Source organism: Prunus mume, linkage group LG5, assembly GCF_029339155.1.
Source record: "Prunus mume cultivar Tortuosa linkage group LG5, ASM2933915v1, whole genome shotgun sequence".
Taxonomy (NCBI): Eukaryota; Viridiplantae; Streptophyta; class Magnoliopsida; order Rosales; family Rosaceae; genus Prunus; species Prunus mume.
Genome location: NC_142702.1, coordinates 9,081,325 through 9,105,978, shown reverse-complemented (window position 1 = coordinate 9,105,978; position 24,654 = coordinate 9,081,325). Strand labels below are relative to the sequence as shown.

General features: G+C 36.1%; 1 protein-coding gene, 1 long non-coding RNA gene and 1 pseudogene across 2 annotated transcripts; 2 read left to right on the top strand and 1 right to left on the bottom strand.

Annotated features, from left to right (window-relative positions):
- Positions 1-3,412: 3,412 nt before the first annotated feature.
- LOC103331042 (uncharacterized) lies at positions 3,413-6,461 on the bottom strand. Its single transcript, XM_016794198.2, has 2 exons — positions 3,986-6,461; positions 3,413-3,891 (listed from the first exon to the last, which is right to left on the bottom strand). Exons 1-2 carry the CDS (start codon positions 6,459-6,461, stop codon positions 3,536-3,538), a joined length of 2,832 nt encoding a protein of 943 aa, XP_016649684.2. The 3' UTR covers positions 3,413-3,535.
- A 4,645-nt stretch (positions 6,462-11,106) lies between these two features.
- On the top strand, positions 11,107-12,227 carry LOC148916840 (uncharacterized). Its single transcript, XR_016127494.1, has 2 exons — positions 11,107-11,587; positions 11,762-12,227. It is a non-coding gene; the product is annotated as an uncharacterized LOC148916840 (long non-coding RNA).
- A 9,147-nt stretch (positions 12,228-21,374) lies between these two features.
- On the top strand, positions 21,375-22,010 carry LOC148916839 (uncharacterized; annotated as a pseudogene).
- The last annotated feature ends 2,644 nt before the right edge of the window (positions 22,011-24,654 follow it).

The window sequence follows — 24,654 nt, the reverse complement described above, 5'->3', positions numbered from 1 at the left end:
CCGTGTGCCTCTAAACTCTAAGGGTTTTTCTTACCTCTTTCTCCCTGTTTTATTTTTGCTTTGTTACCATGATTATGAGTAAATAATTTTCTTTTACTAAGACACAATGTAACCCTTTTCTAATTATTCAAAGCCTAGTTATGTCATGCTATTAGAATTTCCTATTGTTGAAATTATATCACTATGCTTATTTTCTTAACTAATGATCTTGATGCTTAGCTACCATCTAGGTTTTTGGTTAAGTAATTTGGTTCATGTTAGGGTATACGCCATGCCTAATATGAGTTTTGCTTCTCGTGATTAAATTCATGAATGTGCCTAAGGTAAACACCATACTCTTGGGGGTTTGTGTGACTGTGTGAAGTACTCATTGAACCTAAGGTCTTTTTATATGTTTATATTTATGCATCACGCCAAGGATAAATTGTGTGTAAGAATAAGTGGTTAATTGCTGTGAAAAGAGTGAATCATAATTTTGGAGAACTAATCATCAACATAACTTGGGAATTTTGATAGTATGCATGCTAAGGTTTGGATAAGAAGAATTGTGGTGAAATTGTTGTCTTGGTAAGCTTCTTTAAAATCTTTCACAAACTTATTTAGTTCACATTTTTCTTTGTTATCTTGTCTTTTAGCTTTCTTGTTTTCAACGTTCTTTTAAAGAAAATCTTTCAAAACTCCTCTATTAAGTTTTAGTTGAGTCGTTAGTTTTAAGTTTATTAATTAGGGTGTCTAGAGTAATTTAGGATTTAAATTAGTTTATAATTCACAACAACTTGAGAATTTATTCAGTCTCTATGGGAACGACCTTGTACTTGCCTTGGCTATATTGCATTAACCTTGTGCGCTTGCAAGTTTATTTCTTGAATTTAAGTATCTAATTTTCAGGTAGTAAAAATACATCAAAAAGAAAAGAAATTTCAGAGAAATTGTTGCAGAGGCCTTGGCGGCTTTGGAGGTTTTGTTGCAGAAGGAGCAAGCTTAGGGTTTTGATGGGTTTGATCTGAAAGAGCTGGAGATCGATGAGAGAGTATAAGTAAAAGGATACTAGGGATTTGAAATAGCAAAAGCCCCAAATCCCTTACTGAAACTCTCACTGACCACGACGGCGCAACGATATGGCAAGCTCAGAAACCTTGAGTAAAGTCGCAGTGGAGCAGACAATGTTATCGATCACGACCTGCAAAGCAAAAGAAGTGAATGGTCAAGAGAGAAACGCATAGCAGAAAGAGAAAGACAGATGAAGAGAGATATCTGTGACGATGAGGGAGGAAGAGAGATGAGGAAAATTCAGAGGGACTGTTTAAGAGAGTTGAGAGAGCTGCGAAAATTTGGGGAGGGAATGTTTTTGAGTTGGGAGGAAATCTGAAAATTTGCGAACTCACTTAAGGAGCCTAGCATGTTTTAAAAGACGACCTTTGTAATTTATAAATGTCGTCTTTTAAAACACAACTCTATTTTAGTGGTGTATAAAGTGGTATATCAATTTTCCAAACCAAATCAATTCAACCCATGGGCAGAAGAGGAACAAATGCTCAATAGATTCCTCATGAGCTTGGCATATAGGACATAATGAGGTTCGAGCAAGTTTGTGGAGAGCCATTGCCGTAGGCAACCTACCATGAGTCGCACGCCATAGAAAATATTTTATCTTTAGCGGGACCTCAGCTTTCCAAATATTTTTCCATACCAAGGGGTCAATCCATGATGAGGTGGAGGCTTTCCTGGCGGTGGTCTCAACCTGCAGGGCATGGATGCAATGATACCGGGACCGTACTGAAAATTTGCCGTTCTTTTCCCCAGTGCCACACTAACCTGTCGTCCTCCCTTCCATTCCCTATAGGGATAAGTTGGATAGCAAGCTTCTCCTCGTCAGTAATTGAAGCTTGAATTGGGGTTAAATTCCAAGTTTTGGAATCTCAATCAATTAAAGTTACCACCCTAGTGTTAGGATCAACTGAGGCTTGTAAGTGGGGGTGGAGTTTACCATCTTGAAGGGAGGGAATCCAACAGTCTGTCCAAAGCTTTGCTTGTCTGCCATTTAGAATTTGCCACTGAGCTCCCTGGAGAATGATCTTTCTTCCCTCAAGCAAGCTTGCCCAAGCCCAGGAAGCACGACCGCCTTTCTTTGCCTCCAAAAAACTACATTTCAGGAAATAATGAGCCTTCAAGAGTTAAGCCCATTAGGAATTTGGCTCTATGATTAATCTCCAAAAAACTACATTCCAGGAAATTACCACCTTTGACCAATGGTTGCTGAAATGTACCATGGATGGGATCCAAACTAAGGAGGAAAAAAGACGTATATCATGCATTATTGCTGTTACTTGCTGGATTATTTGGAAAACAAGGAATCGTTTTGTTTATTTTTATCAATGCAAACCACAACCTCTCTTGGCCATCAAAACCATTCTTTCTCAAGTGGAGGAGATAGCTGCATTGAATAACATAAGGAGTGTGAGGAGGTTTTGCGAAGGACCCTCTACAAATCCTACCTCTTGGACCGCACCAAATGCCTATGTTATTAAAGTTAACTTTGATGCTGCTTGGTTGGCATCCTCTGGCAAAGCTGGAGCTGGTCTTATTGCACGAAATGCCAATGGTGAGTTCGTGGGAGCAAAATGCCTATCTTTTCACCCGGAATCTGCAATCATGGCTGACGCAACTGCTGGTTTGGAAGGTTGCAAATGGGCAGCTGAGTGGGCTTATCTGAGGTTTGCTTTGAATCTGACTCCAAAGAACTGATTGAGAGTGTGAGAGGAAACATAAAGCGTGGAAGATGGAATCTACACTCACTTCTATCAAGGATTCGTGAATGCAACTCCAACTTCTCAAACTGTAACTGGGCGTGGACCGATAGGAAAAACAATGAAGCGGCAGATCACCTTGCGTCGCTAGCACTATCGAGGTCGAGTCGGAAGTCTGCAGGTATCTAGGCCTCCCACCTCTCTTCTGCTTATCTTAAGTCGAGACGGCCTTCCCTGCCCTTCTCCAGCCTCCACATAGCTTGCGCTGTTGAAGATAGCCATGACTCTCTGATTTTGGATTGTCGTACCACTCCCATACCATGGGGCTCTTTCTTGTAGCAGCTTGTATGAGTTTATTTGAGTTTATTGCTTTGCATGCACTTCTATTCTGTCGCATGGCTCTGTTTCTCCTGTTTCTTTGAGTTGTAATCTATTTTGGATTTGCTCTCCTGTTAATGAAAGTTCTTATTGACCAAAAAAAGAAAAGAAAAAAGAATATGCTATATCACGACGCTTTTGTAAACCCGTCATCTTTTAAAACACAACAGTTTTAAACTGCACCGTTGTCTATTTTGTGTTGTGGTTTTACAATTTTGTAGTAGTTTAAATTCAGTACAAGGTTTAGTTCTAGAAATTAAAATGTGATGTGAATTTTCTATAAAAGGTGGTAATAAATAGGATAATCTGGTTACACCAGTTACTCTGATACAAAAATCAACATACACATGCTAAAGTTTATATGAAACGAAGTACTCAAATGACTACAATATACATATGGCACACACAATTCAGATCATAATGAGTTGTTCAAGGGTAATATCATTTGATCTTTTATTGGAAGAAGCAGTTGGGAACGATAAAGCCTGAGAAACCATGTGCATTGTTGGCCTCGATTGTGGATGGGAATGTCTGCATGCAATTGATAGCCTTGCAATGGTTATGAGTTCATCTTGAAGTTGAGGTGTAGGAGGGGGAAGGCTTTGGTCCAACACATCCTTGAGAAATATGTTTGCATAGGTGGTGGATGGAAATGAAAAGGAGGAGACGAAATCGCCTAGCTGCTTTCCCGTAATCACTTCCAGTGCCAGCACTCCAAAGCTATAAACATCACATTTTTCTGTTACCTTCATTGTATAAGCCAGCTCTGCGTGCAAATTAAGGAAGAGCAAACCATTAATATAGATATATCCAGAATTAAATTTTTTTTATAGAAAAACTTCTATATTTTTATATTTTACCTGGTGCTACATATCCATATGTGCCTGCAAGAGCAGTCCAATTTGACGAGTCTGGATTCAAAAGCTTAGCAGTGCCAAAGTCCGAAACGCAAGGCTCATAGTCACAATGCAGCAAAATGTTGCTGCTTGTTATGTCTCGATGCACGATAGGTGGCGCGCAATCATGATGCATATAACACAAAGCATGAGCTACACCCTTTACGATTCTCACCCTTGTACTCCAGTCCAACTTTTTAGCTTCATGCTCGTTGCTCAAGATTGTAGCCAAGTTACCTTTTTCCAGATACTCATAGACCAAAAATGAGTGATGGGAACTTGAACAAAAGCCAAGAAACTTTACAATGTTTCGGTGTCGTATCTGAGTTAAGGCCCTTATTTCATTAAAGAACTCCTTCCGAGATGCCTCCTCACCATCAGGTGTTCTATGGAATTTCTTCACTGCAACAATGCTGCTTGATGGGAGCTTTGCCTTGTAGACACTTCCCTGTCCTCCCTTCCCGATGCAATGGACGACATCAAAACCATTGGTTGCTTCCATGATTTCTCCATACATTTTTCTTCCGTCAAAATTAGATATTGAGAAAAAGCTTTTGTGCATATTGCTCTGTTCGATTTCCTGTTCTTGCTTTCTTCTACTTCTTCTTCTTCCAATCAAAACAAAAGCCAGGAAAGCAAGTAATAGTGTTCCCAAGATAGGGAAAATGATTAAGAACGCCTTCCTTGAGGTATGCTTATGCTCCACAAAATGATTGCAGGGTTTTAGTCCTCCAACGTTGCCACACAATCCATTATTCCCTTCCATTAGAGCATTTTGAAATGCTTTGTTGTTGGGGATTGGACCCTGCAGTTGATTGTAGGATATGTCGATGTCATACAGGCCATGCATTTCATCAAAAGTTGTTGGAATGAGACCTGTAAGATTATTGTAGGAAAGATTCAACTTCTCCAAGCTTTGCATACTGCTCATTTCTGATGGTATCTTACCCCCAAGTGAGTTATGACTTAGATCAAGTTGGGACAGATGAACTAACTTCCCCAACTGAAATGGAATTTCTTGATTGAACTTGTTGTTTCTCAAATTCAAGTAGTTTAATTTGAGCAAGTTGCCTAAAATGCCTGGAATTGACTCATTGAATTTGTTGGTGGACAAGTCAAGATATTCAATATCAGTCAGTGATCCAAATTCTGAGGGTATAGGACCCCAAAGTTGATTTCCATTCAACATCAAATTCACCAAAGAAGTCAATCTCCCAAAGTCCTTGGGAATCACCCCTACTAAACTATTGGAAGAAAGATCCAATACATGAATTTGGGTTGCATTGCTAATCTCAGGTGGTATACTACCAGTAAGCTTGTTCCCCGCAATTCGTAGTGTTGCTAATTGCGGGCACTGTCCCCAGAGCTGTGAGATTTCACCGTGCAAGTTATTGTGGCTCAGGTCAATAAAATGAAGATTTGGATAGGCACCAAAGTCTTCAGATATATTGCCCGTTAGTTGGTTCCCTTCAAGACGAACTCTCACTAAGCTCTTGCAATTTTGCAAACCATTGGGGATTGTACCTATGAAATGGTTGGAGTTTACCGTAAAATTTTGTAGTGATCCGCCTTGGCAAATATTTTGTGGCAAATAACCAGAAAAATTGTTAGTGTCGAGTTCCAGCACAGTCAACTTTGCAAGATTCTCAATCTCTTGGGGGATGGAGCCAGAAAGTTGGTTATCGCGTAGGAATAAGATTTCTAGGTTGCTCAAGTCACCAAGTGAAGTGGGGATGGAACCATTGAATTGATTCTGGCTCAACTCTAGCTCCACAATAGATTTCAAGTTCCCTATCTCTTTTGGAATTGTGCCAGAAAGATTATTTTTAAAGAGATAGAGAAGGGTAAGGTTTGTTAGATCACCTAATGATGACGGGATTGGACCAGATAGATGGTTATCATCAATGCATAATTCCACTAGAGACTTCAAATTTCCTATTTCTTGAGGAATTGAGCCATTTAATTGGTTCGTATTTAGGTGCAGGGCTTGAAGATTATTTAGAAGACCAATTTCTGGTGGGATTCTCCCAGATAACTGATTATAAGAAAGGTCAAAATAGATGAGTTTGGAGAGGGAACTTATCTGAGATGGGATGGCACCAAAGAGTTGGTTCAAGCTGAGGTCAATGTATTCGAGATTAGGGAGGGACAGGAATGGAAATTCATATAGCGTACCTTGTATCCCAGAATTGGTGAGGTTGATCCTGTTGACACTAGCAGCAGTGTTGCATGAAATACCAGTCCAAACGTTGCATGGGATTTTATTTACTTTTGGATAGTAAGCCCATGAGGTCAGATTATTCTTGGTTTGATTTTGAAAGCTAGCTTTCCATTTGAGAAGAGCCTCAGCTTCAAGAGAAGAAGCAAAAGCAATGTTTGGTGATGAGAACAGCTGGACATACGAGATAAGGCAAGCTAGACAGCATAATAAATATGTCATTTTATTTTTGTTTCTGTGTACAATCGTGTATTTGATGGCTTTATTTATAGCTATTATTCTACATGCACTGATTCCGTTTTCCACAATATATCCAGCGCTCGACAAGCTTTTGTGGTTGAGATGGTTGAGACATCTCTTTCACTTTTCTTTCTAAGAGGTAAGGTGGTACGTTAATTAGTCATCGTCTTATAATGCAATGTTTGAATTTTGTGGTTGAATTTAGAGTTAGCAATAACTTGGATGCTTGACAATGTTCATTCTTTGAATTTTGGCTGTTGAATAATGTTAAATACGATCGAAAACTTAATGAAATAAAATACAATATTGTATAAGTGCATGGTTCCACAACTAATAGTATATTTTCTCACTCATATTATAGGTTAGGCATAATTCATGTTGCAAAGGAGGAGAGAAACTTATACCTGGCTAACGTTGTTTACATGATGACTCTCAGCATGTAAGGGATTGTGAGGGATTTACAACTACGGGGTTAAAATTAATAAAATTAAAATTATGGGGACTAAAGTGGTAAAATCAGTAAACTACACGGACAAAAAATAACTTTCTCCTTTATTTATTGTATGTGATTGTATTTGATTTTTATATGAGATTGTAAGGATATGTTTTGTAAGATGAACAACGGGCTGCAGTATTTTATGCAAAAAATTACGGACTCACGGCACACCACGATATGCTGAAGACGGTCAATGCAGTAACTGAAGCATATGTTACAAACTAGAACTCAGTATTCTTGTATGAAAGGATGGTAGATTTACCTTGTACACACTTCCCTGTCCTCCCTTGGCGATGCAATAGAGGACATCGAAACCATTGGTTGATTTCATGATTTCTCCATACATTTTCTTCCGTCAAAATTAGATACTGAAAAGAAAAAAAAGTATGGAATTGACTCATCGAATTCGTCGGTGGAAAGATCAAGATATTCAATATCAGTTAATGATATCCAACTTCATAGGGTATAGGATGCCAAAGTTGATTGCCATTCAACTTCAATTTCACCCAAAAATGTCTATCTCTCAAAGTCCCTTGGGACTACCCCGACTAAACGATCTGGGGAAAGATCGATTTTCTACACCTCAATGTCTTGCATTTATTCATGCATTTAAATGCAACTGAATTTTCTTGTTGAATTTTGATGAAATTGATACATTTCGCTTTTGTTAGAAGAAATTGATAGTTAGCAACTTGGATGCTTGACAATGTTCATATTTTGTTTCTAACTAAACGTACCACATTGGAAAATTGACAAAAGGAATGTGGTTTGAAACGTGCAAATACCTTGACTTTAGGGTTCGTTTGGGACGAGCTTTTGACAAAAGCGCCTTTTATACTATGACTTTCGATTTGCTGATGATGCTAACCCGAGTGACCAAAATTGGAAAATTGAAATTTTCGTGGCCAAATTCAAATTCGACCATAAACTCAGTGACTAAAAGTTTAATTACCCCTAAATTAAATGAAATTTTTGAATTCTAGATGGGAGAAGACTTTGAAGTCTTTCCTACACCTCAGTTAAAGTCATTGTCTTACATTTCTCCATAAATTTAATGCAATTTTTTATTTTGGATCAGAGACTTTCAAGTATTTCCTACACCTCAGTTAAAGTCATTGTCTTACATTTCTCCATAAATGTAATGCAAATTTTGAATTTGCTTGTTGAATTTAATTGATGAAATTGACAGAATAGTTAACATCTTGGATGCCAAATCAGAATTGGCATGCCAATTAAAGGAAATGCAATCTGTGTATGAACCTACAAGTAATGTTTATAGGTTTTAGATCAAAAAGTCGCTAAAATGTATCTAACAGGTTGACCGTTCTGTAAAGATCCTAATCAAGTTAATTTTTCCAGATGAAAGATTTTATTCTTCGGTTACTTGCATGTTTATATACATGAATAAATAATTTTATATACGAAATCCAATTATTGAGTCTTAACTTAAGGATTTCTTTGTACAATTTAAGCATGAATATTGGACATGAATGCATGGGGTGATGAAAATGACATTAACCAAATGCATGAGACTTGGTCCAAACAGTTTATAATAAGGTAATACTAGTGAGACGGTGTTACAATCGACTGATATTACTAGTTTACTAATATTATACTACTTATTATAACACCTAAATTAGTACCATACAATAAGTTTTTTAAAGTGTCTACATTGCATGCCCTGAAAATTTGACAAACTGAAAACCAGTTTCTCACTCTCTCAAATAGGAAATAAACATAGGGTCGCGGTTTACATAATCGCCACAACTAATAAATTGCAAATTTAGTCAAAATTGTTCCTTCCAATGACTTCTCTTCCTTTAATTTAGCAAACAATTTCAAAACCAATACGTCACATTATTTTATTTATCTTTCACTTGGTCCAAACATCTGATCCAATTGAAGACAATCATGAGATGATAGACGTCGCAACCTTTTTGTTCTCCACCCAAAAGTGACAAATGCATCTTTGTCAGTCAAACACACGACTTTGACCAAAACACTCTCTTCACACTATAAAAAGGTTAATTGGCTTTAAGTCCTCAAATAAATGTATCAGAAAACACCAAGAGGAATAAACTATACAGAAATGGAGGTTTAGAAGATGATGAGTGATTCAAACAACATTAAGGAAGATGCAAATTTGCTTCCTTATCGTTAACATTGGGGGAATCCCCGTACCCGATCTTCCCCCGAAATAGCCCCCCATTAGGGCCGGGGACCAGACTCGTTGAGGATTTCTGCCATCTCTAGTTAAACCAATACGGACGAATCCAACCAAAATCAAAATCATATCATATACCTCTACTCAAAGCTATAGGGCCAAATATTGGAGAAATTATAGAATGATAAGGTATATATCACCACGTCAGTTGGTGATATTCCTACACAAAATCTGCCATGTGTCCTTTTCAAGAAGATTTTTTTTTTTTTTTTTTTCAAAGTTGGACTTTTCTTCCAACCTTACCCCGAATAAAATTTTATAAAAAATTTGAAAAACATGCAAAAGAAAAAAATAAGATAACCACAAGGTGTGGTGCGGTTGGTAAACTGTCATCTCCAGCTGGCGAGTTACCTGGTGCCTTAATGGGTGGGGTTCGAAATCCGTTGGACTCACTTTGTGGCCAGGGGCAAGCCGAACCCCGAGCGGAGATTAATCCCACCCTTTGGGTGTGGGGACACCTCATGGTATTTACCAAAAAAAAAAGAAAAAAAGAAGTAAATTGTAGCAGTTTTCTGATCCCATCGGCAATCTACATCAAACAATACCATCGAAAAAGTGGTTGAAAAATTAACAGATTAAACCCAAAAACAAAAAAAAAAACCCCATTTTACTTGGTTGCCCATAACATCAATCATTACCCTTCTTTCACTAGCAGGTTGTCGTCATAGGAGATGTTGATGATTTCTGGTTTTATGTTTAATCGGTTTGCACTAATTTTCAAGATATCTAGAACAACAAGCACAACCATTTGCTGCCGCAATGGAGGCAAGGGCAACACCACCGAAAATACATCCACCCAAAAACCTACAACACCAGACAAAAAGAAGAAACCAAAAAGCTGTATCAGATCTGCTCCTCCACCTCCACCTCCACCCCCCACCCACTCCACTAGAGAGGCTTGGTTTTAGGGTTATCGTAGGTTTGTTCATGAAAATTATTTGTTTCTCAATGTTTTTTTTAACTGTCTTTATTTCTCGATGTTGAAGAAGTAAAATATCACATCGAAAACTTAAATTAAATACAGTATATAGTTGAGTGGAACATATTCAAATGTCCAATCCAAAGGACATATTAAGTTGTCGCATGTGTTAGTACTTTTCCATATTTCAAATGTCCAAGCAATTGAATAATGACTGAATTCATCAATTCAACTCATTGAACGTTAAGATTGCTAGTTTATGAATTCTAAATTGGTTAACATATTCAAATGCATCGATTGCATATGGATTGCGTCAGCCGTCAGGCAAAAACAATTCAGCACAAGCTTTAGTACAAGAAATAAAAATTTGGGATGTGAATTTTTCGTCAGAGGTAATATGGTCTAACCATTTTGGTGTTATCCTGCAAATACAACACATTAATTTGTTCTTATAATACAGTTTGTTGAAGAATATAAAGTCTCATATCAAAAACTTGACTGAATGAAATATAACATATAATGAATGACACCACTCTTAAAAACACTGAGAGTCGCTATGATAAAACCTCACACATACTAAACAATGTAGGTGGTTAAATTAGGGACAATATTGATGTTGTTAGTAGTGGGCTACTGCCCGTTTCTTTGAAATTCTCTTTGAAATTTAAAATGGTATCAGAGCGCAGCCAAGCCCACATCGGAGTCAAATATTCAAGCCCAAAACCATGTATTGGGTAAGGGTAAACATTCAAGCCCATCATGCAAACACCACATATTGATAAGAATAAGGATAAAAGTCCAGTAATTGAGGCCTAGTCAATCAACCTGCTCTAATATCAAATTTCAGAGAGACAGGTCAATGGCCCACTACTAGCAATATTGACTTAACCACCTACAAAGTCTAATAGATATGGGGTTTTATCATAAAAGGCCTTTGTGATATTAGTAATTGAACCATTCATTATCTGTTATATTTTATTTAGGACGAAGTTGCGAACGTATATTCTTGAACATCAAAATATTCAATATCAATTAATGATCCAAATGCATATGGCTATAGGACGCCAAAGTTGATTGCCATTCAACTTCAAATTCACCAAAGAAAGTAGTTGATCTCTCAAAGTCCTTTGGGATCACCCCGATTAAACTATTTGATGAAAGACCGAGTTCATGAATTTAGGTTGCAAGGCTAATATCAAGGGAGCGGATCCACTGTCCCGAAATCCCTTGACCTTGGCTTGTGAAACACGCAAAGACCTTGACTTTATTTTCCCTATGTGGTGTTTACTGGCATTATATATAATATAAGGTGGGGGTGTGGGATTTAGAAGGGAGGAAGGGAACTTATACCTGGCTATCATAAGAAATGGTTCCCAAGGCCAACGCTGTTTACATGAGTCTCTTCATCCTATTGCTGTTGTTCTCATCCGAAGTCGTGTTTGCCAGAGTTTCCCAATTTTCAGAAACCAGTTAGTCTCTTTCCCAAATAGTTAAATAGAGACTAAAAATAGGCGTCACAAGGGATTCCCATTTTCTGAAAACAAAAGCAATCTCTCTTTAGGAGCGCCGCGTATATGTATGTGTACATCGATAAATTGTTTTGCATGATTAGTTATTAATAAAGTTTTGTATTCTCATTGCAGAAGAGAACATCGATACGGAGTTTTCGAAGATGAAGATTATTGACCGTAGACTAGTCGAATCTATAAAGCCTCCAGGCGCTCCAGGTTGCCGTTGTTGAGTGTGCGGACTACCAGCAACAACAACATATAACTGTTCTTTACCAAAAACCAGAACGGAAATAAGGATGATTTGGTGCTTATAGAAATAAGGATCTGGTTGATCGACTTTGGAGGGAATATAATCTTAGGTCATCTCATAGTTCTTTGTGTGGTTGTTCTTTTGGGCTGTATAAGTTTTTTGCCTCTTCTTTCTTTATTGGCCATGGCCACTTTACTTGCTTACATATATTCTATGATCATGCGAAGAACACAGCACAACAAAAACACATGTTTTAGTACTTTTCCATATATTTCAAATGTCCAAGCAATTTGCTGAATGACTGAATTCATCAATCAAAGTCGTTGAACGAGATTGCTAGTTTATGAATTCTAATTGGCAGAGCAGAACATATTTAACTGCATCGATTGCATCGTTATATGGACTGCTTTAGTCGTCGGCGAAATTAAATTCAGCACGAGCTTTAGTCTTAGAAATTAAAATTTGTGATGTGAATTTTCAATAAAAGATGGTAATAAATAGGATAAGCTGGTCAAACCAGTTTACTTCTGGTACAAAACAGACTCAGTACTATGTATGAAGGGATAGGAGAAGATTTTAACCAAGCTGAAAAACAGTACACATTTTAAAGTTGATAGATGAAAAGGAATACTAAAATGACTACAATATGTAACACGCAATTCAGATCGTAACGAGTTGTTCAAGTGTAATATCGTCTGGTCCTCCACAGGAAGAAGCAGTTTGGAGCGATAACACCTGAGAAACCATGTGCATTGTTGGCCTCATGGGAATGTTTGCATGCAATAGATAGCCTAGCAATGGTTACGCTTAGTGGCAGATCTAGGAATTTTCATTCCGGGAGTCAACGTATAAAAGGTTAATTTTTTCAATTTATTATACAAAATAGACTCATAGAAAGGAAACGATAATATTCTAATTCATAATTAATGGATAAAACCATACAAAATACTCATATTCATTATCAAAGAGAACTACATCAACTTCGCCTCCCAAGGTATACAAACCATACAGAATGTGATAATAAAACAAAAAATTAGCATAATCCTCTTCGCCTCCCAAGGCATCTCGTCCTATTCAACATAAGAGCTGGCAATCTTGCTCATTTTAAGGCATTTACATCATTTTTAAGGTCCATCATCATTTTGATTTTGGGCTTTGTTCGCATTTCTTTTGGGCTCTAACTCTCAAAATTTGGACCCTTGAGTATTATCTTAGAGGGAGCTTATTCAAGCAAATATTTCTTCAATACGTAAGAGTTAGGTTATTCTTGTAAAACTCTTTGTTGATTGAATATCTAAGGCTTTTTACTTAAATTCATACATTCATATCATATATGAAAAATTGTTTTATGTAAAAATATTGGCTACAAATGGATTTTCGAAATAATCATTTTCTCACCATAATTTTTGGCAGCTTTTATTCGTTACACATCAAATAAGAAAACTTGATTTTGTGGAATTTTAGTATGAAGTACATATTGACTTAATGAGCCATCATTTTTAGCCTAAATCATATTTTGACTAAAACTGATTTTTCATATTTTGATTTGGTGGGAATTTGATTTTCTAGTATTTTTATACATGTAAACTTAAGTAAAGGGAGTAATATAAAAATAAATGAATGTAAAAGAACAAAGACAGAAAAGCTCTGGAACATTTCATCAAGTAATTTGTGGACAATTGCCAGGGGTCAAAATCTTCGCCTCCAATAGTGGATTTCGGGCTTTAAGGGGTCAATTGACCCCTCTTGGCCTTGTGTGGATCCGCCTCTTATGCGTACGAGTTCATCTACAACTTCAGGTGCAAGAGAGGGAAGGTCGTTGATAGATTCATTGTTTCTTACATTTTTATACTATGTATACTTGGTTTTTGTAGGGAAAGTTGATTAAAAAGAGCCTTATTATTGTACTTTTTTTATTTTCAGCTTTTTTATATAAGGAAAATCAACTTTTCGGAGGAATTTTAGTACAAGGCCAATTGGAGAAGAAAGCTATTATTGTGTGAATTTTGCCAAATTTTTCATAAAGCCATTTGTTCCAGAATTTTTTATCAAGATAGCCAAAGTTGCAATGCCGAAAAAACTGCGTCGTTGTCAAAGATTGAAGAGTTTGAGACTTTCAAGATTTTTCCAGATAATGTGCGACATATTTCTGGAAAACTAAGAGATAGAGCTACAATTTGTCCATAAGTTTTTAGAAGGTGGAATGTCCCCACAACATGTGTGCAAGATGGCTGACGTTTGTCCTTGTAAAAAAAGGATTGCTTTCCTAGTAAGTTTCTTTAGTTGTTTAGTTTTTTGCTTTGTTTTGGGAGGGGTTTTCCAGAAATTTTTAGAATAGGTTACTGTACAATAAGGCTTGTCTAAGTTCTCTCTACCATACTTTTTACACAATTTGGATTCAAGAAACAATAGGGAGCTTCGACGTGTGCATCATCAGTGTTTCCCGTCTTCTATCTTTTGTCATGACTTCTATTGTGATTTTTATGATGACTATGTGTAAGTAAATACTTTATATGATGATTTAGTTTTCTTATTTTGCCTATGTTTTGATTGCCTTTTGATGTTGGATCTTAATCATTGTGCTTATAAATTTGATTGAATGTCTTGATGCCTATTTACCATCTAGGATTTTAATTGAGTTATTTGATGCAAATTAGTGTAAATAACATACCTACTTTGAGGCTTGCTTCTTGTGGTTAGAGTTGTAATTCTTCTAGTTCAAAATATCATACTCCTAAGGTTTACATGGTTATCAAAAGTCTTCACAAAGCTTAAAGAGAGTTTACGTGTTCTTATTTGTACTTAATAACATAGAAAAATTATGTGTAGATCCTTGGACGTTGAGATATCTGCTTCATTAAGTACTCGTTTCATTGGATCCTTGGACATTGTTGATCTTGTAGGAGCCATTTTGGATCTTTGATGTTTCTATTAGTGCAAGATTTATATATTGGCATGTTCCTAGCACAAAATCATGTTACATATCTTTTAGGATAGATCAAGTGAAGTTCAAGTAATGACATTTTGATTGGAAGGTATGAAGAGGAGCGAAAATTTTGAAGCTCTGAGACGCAAGCTATACTTCACTACAAAGGTACAGAACTTTCATTGTACAAAGAGTCCCTAAAAATACAAACATTATCCTTTACAAAATATTCAAAGTTCTTCGGATAATAACAAGCTCCTCTATCGTGCAACCAACAGGTCAAAAACAAGTCAACCTCTAATCTGAGCTAATCTGAAAGGCACAAGAAGGGGGGAGCTACAACAGCTCAGTAAGCACTATTAATTGTCATATTTTGAAAGAATCTGAAAGAGTACAATATTCTATTAACAGAATAGCAATAAGAAGCACTCATAGAATGCCAATAAACCACAACAATACAATAGCTTCTGTTCTCCTCATTAGATAATTCCAATGAGACCTTATTCCCATGATGGTTGCATGGGCCTTATTACTAGCTGACTAGAGGTCCTAACTCCTTTAGTAAGAAGGCACAATCACTATAATTCAGTTGGTTTGAATTAACCACAAGTTCATATGCTATTCAATTCACTTGTGAGTTTCTAATGAGCAAAAAAGTTAAAGCAAAACATATCTGAATTACAAGCTTTCATTGTCATAGGAATCAATAAACGTCTAAGTAGCAGCTTAAAAGGAGAGAATTCAGAGAACTAGAAGGAAGAAAGCCATCATAGAAAATTACCTAATTCAAAAAGCATGCAACTAAGATCCTAACACCGTAGCCAGACTGAAAGTAAGACTAGAGCTACTTAACTTATGTTCTCTTTTTCACTAAAACCTGGAGCTATGTTTTTCTAATGCTAACTATATAAAATCCTGCAAATCTCACCCTCCATGCATGTACCATCATCGTCTAGCCACCAATCTCTGCCATTTTTCTTGAAAAATGTTCCACTCTTCAACCCATACCATTCCCCCAAAATACCAAGTCCATCATTTTTCTTGTAGTAGTTTGTGATATAGAGAGAGAAAGAGAGAGTAACAGTTGTTGCTTTGGGACTATTGGGGTGCGTAGGGTTATGAATTGTCTCCCTTTGTCCAAAAATGCCGATGGAGCTTTTTGAATTTAACTCCCACTTGAGAATTGTTTGCAACCACGAGCTCATGGCCGCGCCCTACGTCATGGCCAAATAAAATCCCACCACCAGCCTCTAAACACGTAAGTCACTAAATTTCAAACTTTTTGTCATTGAGGCATAATGGCCAAGGTACTCTAGAATTTAAATAAATAAATGAAAATATCCGACACATCATTACAATTTTCCTTTTTGGGTTTTTGGGTAAGTAGCATAATTTCTTTTTTTGTGTTTAGGTAGGTAGCCCAAATTTCCTTTTTAACATTGGCATATATAGCATAAATAATTTGATTCCACCCATATGCACAAAAGCAATTATATTGCAGCAAAGACGGAAATATACGTTGTACATTCGGAACCTCTTTTATAAATACAGCGATAGGCTTGGTCTTAAATCATAACAGACCTTTTTCTAATTTCTTTGATATATGTATGACCCTAATACCTTTAGCCCTTAGATTTACAATCTTCGTCACCATCATCTTGGGCCATCATGAATGTCAACATTACCTCCAAAAACACATCCAAACAATCTCAATTGAGCCGAAACATGAACCAAAATAAAAATCGACTGCGTCGTAAGTTTATGGTTTTGTCGAAGGAAATCCGCGACTTAAAAGAGACAACTGGGATAGATGCCACTGTCCTTGTCATGACCAAGGACAAGAAGCTCTATTGTGTCAACGGGCAACATCGCTTCCAAGACATGCGAGCCAATCTCTCTAATTTGAACGTTTCTAATGATGAAATTTGGGAATCAGATAGCGAAACCCTAGATTCAAGGGTGGATAAGGATGGGAGTCAATTTTCATATAACCGATTGATTGGGATAATGGGACAGAAGGAAGTTCTAGAAAAGGCTCTCGCTCTACCTCATGTGGCACGAAAAAAGGCATCTTTTGATCCCACCATTGTCGAAGCTACTAGTGATGGTGGCACTTCAAATGTTGATAGGGATGGCAGTGCTACAGCGACTGTTTCTTGTGCCCATGGATTTGGATTAGGACGAAGTCGAGTGAGGCGTGCTTGTTAGTGAGAGAGAGAGAGAGAGAGAGAGAGAGAGAGAGGTTCATTAATGTTGTCTGTTTTGGTATGACACCAAAAATATTTCTTTTTTGTTAGTTGTTTTATGGGGGGGGAAGGGTGTTTGGTTGATTTTATGTGGGGGTTTATCATCCGTTGTTTAATGTTTAGCAAAAAAGTTGTTTTTGGTATTGTCATAAAATAATGTCGAATTTGATTCTCATATTCGAGAAGCTTATGATTGCTATGCTCATTATCTGATTATAATAACTTTTAAGGGAAAATGCTAAATGATTTTTTGTACTATGACTAGTTGGTAATTGAAAATTCATCTCTATCTATCTAGCTACAATAAATTTGGAAGATATAATCTAATATGAGAAAAGTAAGGCAGTAATCAAATCATAATATACTTAATTTTAGTGTGTCGGGAAAAGGATATCATGGGCATCAAGCACTAGCAACCCATTGACAACTTTTTGAAATAGTAAAGAGTAGATATAACTTGTGTGTTAGTTGCATTTATTTTGTGTTTCGACTTCGAAGTGCTTGACGTAAGTATTGGCATGCCAATAACTGTATATATCATTGAAAAAGTGTGTTAGGTATAGTTTACTATGTTCTAGCGAGAAGATGTCATGGCTTTAAGTATTGAGGGTTATGCACGAATATAAAAAAATGGAAATGACAGACTTTTCCCTTTGAGGTTCTACATACCTTTAAAAGACACATACCTATGTAAACAGTGGCGGACAGGAATTTTCCAGCAGAGGTGCAATTTTCAAAAGCTAAGAGCTCAAAAAAAAACAAAACAAAACAAATCAAAACAAAAGACAACTAAACATCCTTATAATTTAAACAATACTAATATTATTCATAATAAATTCTTTCTCTTAAAGTACCGTTCCATAACTGTACAATTAAAACAAAATAAGGGTTTTATATCTATACGTATAACTAATTGATTATAATTTATCAATTAAATAAACAAATCAATATCAAATTATCAATTAAATAAATAAATAAAAAGTAATTATAGCTCGAATAGCATGTCAAGTAACCTCTTCCTCCTTGAGTTTGCTACTGATCTTACTAATACAGAGAGAGCTAAATAAGAAAAAAATAAGAATAAAGAATAAACAAAATTGGTGTTTGCTTAAGAAAAAAAAAAATGCATTTGACTTACTTTGGATTCGCATACTCAAGAAGAAGAAAAAAAAAACGTATGATTCTTATGATGCACACACACTTAGATGAAATTGGGTAATGTTAAATTGGTCATTTATAAAGAGAATTCCAATCCCAATTAAATAAGAAATTCCCTGAACCCAATTGAATAAAGATAACTCCCACTTAAAACCCAATTAAGTAAGGAATTATAGAAATTGAAAACCCAATTAAGTAAGGAATAATACAAATTCGAAAGCCCAATAGAATGGCCCAGTGTTTTTAATTTTTTTAAACCTGGTCCAAAACGACGTCGTTTTGGCCAAGGGATGTTTAAAAAACAAGCACGCACAGCAGATGCAGTGGTTTGGGCATTTCGTCGAACACGCGTATGCATCTCTTTGTGAAGCAGAGGTGCAACTCCACTGCTCTAATGGACTTTTCCGACGACCGAGGTGCAGGTGCACCTCCTTGCGCCTGCACAGATCCGCCATGTATGTAAATACCAATAAAAAAAATGCAAAATGCAAAAAATAATGAATAAATTGGGCTTTGCAAAAGCCTAGGTCCACATGACCCACTAAGAGATCTAAGAGCATTTCCAGCACTACAACCTAGCCCGGGCAAAAGGGCCTAGGTCAACGAAGACCCTTCCAGCACACAAATGTAGCCAGGGCAAGACGTGGGGGCCACCAACCTGGGCAAGGCCCAAGGCAAACTTAGCCCGTTCTCCCGCCTAAGGGATGTGACGTCGCATTGACGGCAGGCTAGCGTCGCATGAATTCGAATTTTTTTTTATCGTTGGCGCGTGACTAATATGAAAAGGTGCACCCTTAGAAAGAATATGGGCTCAGTTTCATGGTTATAAATGTTATAACATGTCATATCTTTTATGATTGACTCACATGTATGCTTGATACTTGGAATTTTGGATGTTGCATGAAAGAGATTTTTCAAAATGGACAAGGGGGTGGCGGCATCATTGGGCTTTTTGGTCTTCTGTGTTTTTCATGCTTATCTAATATACATTGTTGTGTTGGTCTTGAAATTCTAAACACAAATAGGATATTTCCAAGATTTTAGGATTTTATATGATTTTATAAAAAGGTTTTGAAAGAATAAGAATGTTCTTTATGTTCTTGAGATTTTCATGAAAAGTTCTTGTTGATCCCGAGAGAATATTGCTTTTTGATTCATGGAATTGTATGAGATATGATGGTTACATGTTAGTCAAAAACATTTTCTGACAAGGGCCATAGGGTTGTACCTTGTGTCTCCCATTGCCATTTCATCTTTTGAAATTGGCCAATGAGAATAAAGATGCTTTATGGGTAGAATTTGGAATGTCATGACAAGTGAGACCACACATACAAAACCTCCCCTCCCCTTGCAAATTTTGGCAGACACCTTAGGGAGACCCATTTTGGGTCTTCATGCAATTACACAAAAAAGTTGGGTCCAAATTAAAAATGTAGTATTTTCGATTTTGCCCCATAACTTTTGAAATTGCAAATTTGCTTTAATACACTAAAAACAAAACTGTTTTTGTCTTTTAGTGAAACATTAAAATTTTATGTATGTTCGATTAGAAATAAGCCTACAGGTTCTAAAGTCTCAATTGTTTAATGTATCATATCCTTTATTGTTTAATTTGATTAAATGATTGGAATAAGGATGATTATGGACTTAAGGCCCCAAAAACCACATTGAGCTATGTGATTGGCCATTAATTCATTAGATGAATGGGTTTGATTGAATGGATGGATTGTAACTAATTTTATTTTTGAGGTTGCTTAAATTAGCAATTGGTTTGTAAATTAAATAGAAGCTTGCATGCTTCTCCTCTCTCATTCTCTTATGTAGTTTCTATCCCCCTCCAAACACAATTCCCTCAAGGTCCATTGAGCCTTGAGTCTTCTATAGAGATTAGGAAGAAGGAAGCCCAAGGAGACAAAGGAGAAAGAAGATTAGTTAGGAACTTTGAGAATAGTCCTGGGTCCAATGCCCATCAACCATTAAAGAAGTTAAAATGTGTAATAAAATCAATCATCCGCCAAAGACCTAGATTCAACATCTTGGCTCGATGTTGAATCGAAAATGAAAAGTCCATAATCATCCATGAGCCTATAGACAACTATTTAACCACTATTTGACCATATTTAAGAAATGCAAAATGTATTTCGTTAATAGTCACACATATTCCTATTTTCAAGATAAAAAAGTTTTATGAAATTGATTTGAATTTTTGAAACAAAATAGTGGGAGTATAGTGTCACTATTAATATGTTTAAATGGAGTAATAGTTGTCCTAGGACAATATGTTGTCAAAATGATTAAAGTGTTTAACAAGATAAAAAATGTGACCCAAAACTCCCTCAATCAATTGATAACATTAAGTCGATAAACAAAAGGCATTCTTGATGTCCTTTGCATGGCCTTCCACCATGATGGATTCCAAATGAGCATGACACTTGTGAAGGCTTGCCTCAAACATGGAGAAGTTGACAGCAACAACACATGTTTAGGAGGGATCCATTTCATGCATTTGATGTTGCAAAGGTAGGAACAAGCATAGGCCAACATTCTAATATGATGAGGTTTCACGTTTGATTCCTACACTAAGCAAGCATGGTGAGCTAAGACTTAACTAGTACAATGGGACTTCACGATAACATTCAGGGGTTCACATTTGCTAGAGGCCAAATGAAATGGGTAATCACATCAAGATGTGAAGAGGCAAGCGTGCCTTCTCTTTATTGTCCGAAGTATCCTTAGATCCTATTATGGTGCGGTGATCCAGATAATAGAGAGACTCCCATCCCACTAAGAGTTTTAGCCAAAACTCTCATATTTCATCTTGAGGGATATGAGAATTTGCCAAAAATAGTGGGGGTTACCTTTTGACTTAAAGACCTGAGTCAATGGTAAATCTAAAATCAGTCTAACACTTAGCTATATGTATTTGTAGATATGTTTGGGAACACATTCTCCAAACTCCTGGACATACATTGTCTATGGGGACATAACTTTCCAACATGGTACTGCAATATCAAAATATTCATGACTATCGAGAATATTGTGTACGTACTAGAGCAAGCTCCTGACATAGAGCCCCTTGCTGAAGATGTTTATTAGGAAGTATGTGCTAAGTATGACAAGCACGTGGATGATGACTATCAAGCCAAGTGCTACATTTTGGCTTCCATGAATGAGGAGCTCCAGAAACAACAATGAGCATATGATGCATGCTGCTGACATGATATCCCATCTCCAAGAGCTTTATAGAGAAGGTGCACGCAACAGACGCTTCAACGCTGTATGTGAGCTTTTGAAGACCAAGATGGTTAAGGGAGCCCTAGTCCACCAACATAGATTGAAGATGATAGGACTTACTGAGCAGCTGGAAAGTCTTAACAATCCACTGGACCGCAACTTGGCCACCAACATCTTCCTTGCGTCCCTTTCTGATTCCTTCTCCCATTTTATTATGAACTACGACATAGGGAAGATAGAGCACACTCTCTCAGAGTTGTTGAACATGTGTGTGAATGCTGAAAAGACCTTCAAGAGAGAAGGAGGGATGGGACCATTGCTGTTTTTTAGAAGGGTTCAACTTCTTCAGCTAAGCCCAGTAATAAGCGTAAAGGAAAATTCAATGTCAGCAAGAAGAAGAAATGGAACCCTATACTCAAACCCAAAGGAGGCGTCAAGAAGAAACAGGAAGAAGGAAAAGAGGCGAAAGCACATTGTTTCCATTATGGGAAAGACGGACATTGGAAAAGGAATTGCCGGGCTTACTTAGCTAGCCTGAACAACAATCGAGCTGAAGGTACAATTTAATTTGTTACTAAAGTTCTAAGAAAATGTTTATACCTTACTTGAGTCCAACAAACAATGATCTATTGTAAGTCATGTTGTTGCACAGACTAAGAACAAGTAGTAAGCTCATAGAGATGAAGATTGCTAGGATTCAGAATCGTCAAGCAAGCCTTTATTTGTTTATAGATCTCTTTAGAACTTATGAACTTATTTAGTTTATTTGGTTTTTGGCATGTATAAAGAACTTACCTGCTATCTTCATGTTTTAGAGGATAGTTTTATGGATTGTATGACATAACCACTAGTTTGCTTTATATATGACTATTCGTATTATGGTAATATGAAGTTTGATCTCTATATGCTTTGTGAGATGAATGTATGAAACTGCTCTTACATAATTGTTTAGAATATTGAGATATGATAAATCTAATACAAGATTGATTTCTAAAAGGTTTAGGTTTCACAATCAAGATAATATTCATAGGATACGCAATGTGTGGTTCTTTAAAGGTTCCAATTCTTACCTATGAGTTGGATCTAGAAATTGAAAATCCAAACAGTCTAAGTTATGAACTAGAATGGAGATCACATGAGTTGTATAAGATAATGAATGGAATGTTATCCATTGTCTTTTTATAGCATTCACCATTGATCACTCACGGTTGGACTTCACTAAGTCTGAAATCCAAGAGATTTAGGATTTCAAGAAAGCAAAGAAAAGGGAAATCATTTAGAGGGCATCGACACTCTTTTAATTGTTATGAAGGGTTAATGCTTAAACAAGATACCTCTTAAGAGATAAAGAGTTTTCTTTATAAGATATCTCAATGGATGATCTTCATCACAAAGGATAATAAAGTATAAATCTTTTATGACAAGTCGTCGAAATCCCTCCTTACGTCGTAACCCCAAGGATAACAAAATATTTGATAAGTCCAATTGAACGGTAATGAGATTGAAATTGTTATAAAGTTTAGAACTTTATAGTTTGAAAGGTAAACTTGTGGGACATCCTAGATCACCTAAAGGATGTGATATTCATCAAAGAGTTAATGGATGCTTGTTGTGAAACAAGTGGAATGATTGATTGTAAGCCACAAGCGGATTATCAGACAAAGTGACAATTCAAGTGATTGATTGTAAGCAGCGAGTGAATTAACGGACGGAAAAAAGAAGAAGGAAGAAGACGAAGGTGAGAAAATCGATGAGTGGCTGTAGTTAGGGTTTATTATTATTATTTTTTTATGAGAGTGAAAGGGTTATAAAAAAAAATTATGAAAAAGAGTGGGCAAGCAAATTCAATTCCATCTTTTTAACTGAAGAGCTAAAAAAAATATTCATATATAAGAAATTAATTAATCAATTCCCATCAACAAAATAATTAGTCAAACGAGTAACTTTACTAATCCTATCATTTTGGAGTCCTTCCACTACCAATCCCATCATTTTGGGGATTTGAACTTGGGTGCAGAGTAAGGAGCACATTTGCTATAGCCAACTTGACTAAGCTCATGTCTAAAATATACTATCCAATTTTACAATAATTTAATATAAAAAAACCTCAAAATTACACATATTGCCACTCCTTCTATATTTTAACAAATTTATTTGAAGTCAATCACTCTATGCCACATGTTCGGTGACCCATTGCTGGCCAGTTGTCGCTACCCCACCACTGGCCTTTATTCACCCTTAAAAAATGGAAAATTTTGTGTACTTGAAGGGACTCGAACCTTGACCCTTAAGAAGGAAGCCTCAATCACAAATTACTACACAAACCTTGTTTTTATGATATTATTACAATTACATAATATTTATATTAACAGTCAAAGGTTTCTTTTAAAAAAAAAAAAATTATTCATTTCAACACCGATTCACGCACGATTTGTGCCAAATTCCTGATGCTCTAGAGTTATAATAGATCAATTTAAAGTTACAAAAATTTATAAGTTTTGAACCCTTATTTATATTAGATTGGTATTTTATAGGTTTATATAATAGAAAATGTACATATCAATTATTTAAAAAATAAAAAAAAATAAAAAACAACAATAAACTACTACTCTATAACAAAACAATGTAGATATCAATGATGTCAACAAAAACAAAAACCAATTCTATAGAAATAGAAACTATAATACTGTGTATTTTTAAGTTATTCTAATATTGGAATTTTTAGGCTTATATTTTAGGCTTGTAAAATAGAAACAACAATGCAATGTCCATTTCTTTTTATACTCTTGCATTAGTATTTTTAGAAACCACGCACAATGTGTAAAAGAGTACTGCTAAACGAACCCTAAAATTAACTAAGTACACCATACTGTTAAACTATTTATTGAATTACTAATTTACCCTATTATAAAATGACCAAAAAGAATATATTGAATTCCGAAACAAATATAATTTTAATAAGTACACCCTACTCACAGATTCCGAGCCTCTGTATTTAGCATCAGTGCTATAAACACGAATTTCATGCGACAAATGAGACAAGAACACGTGTACCAAATAATATTTGTATTTATGAAATTTAGGGTTACAATCTCTGTATTGAATCCTTTGATTCGATCTCCAAAATGTATAAAGAAAATCTGTGTTTGATGCAAGGGTTGTAGAGACTTGATCTTGATCAAACGAGTAGCACAAGGCTTATTTGGTGTTT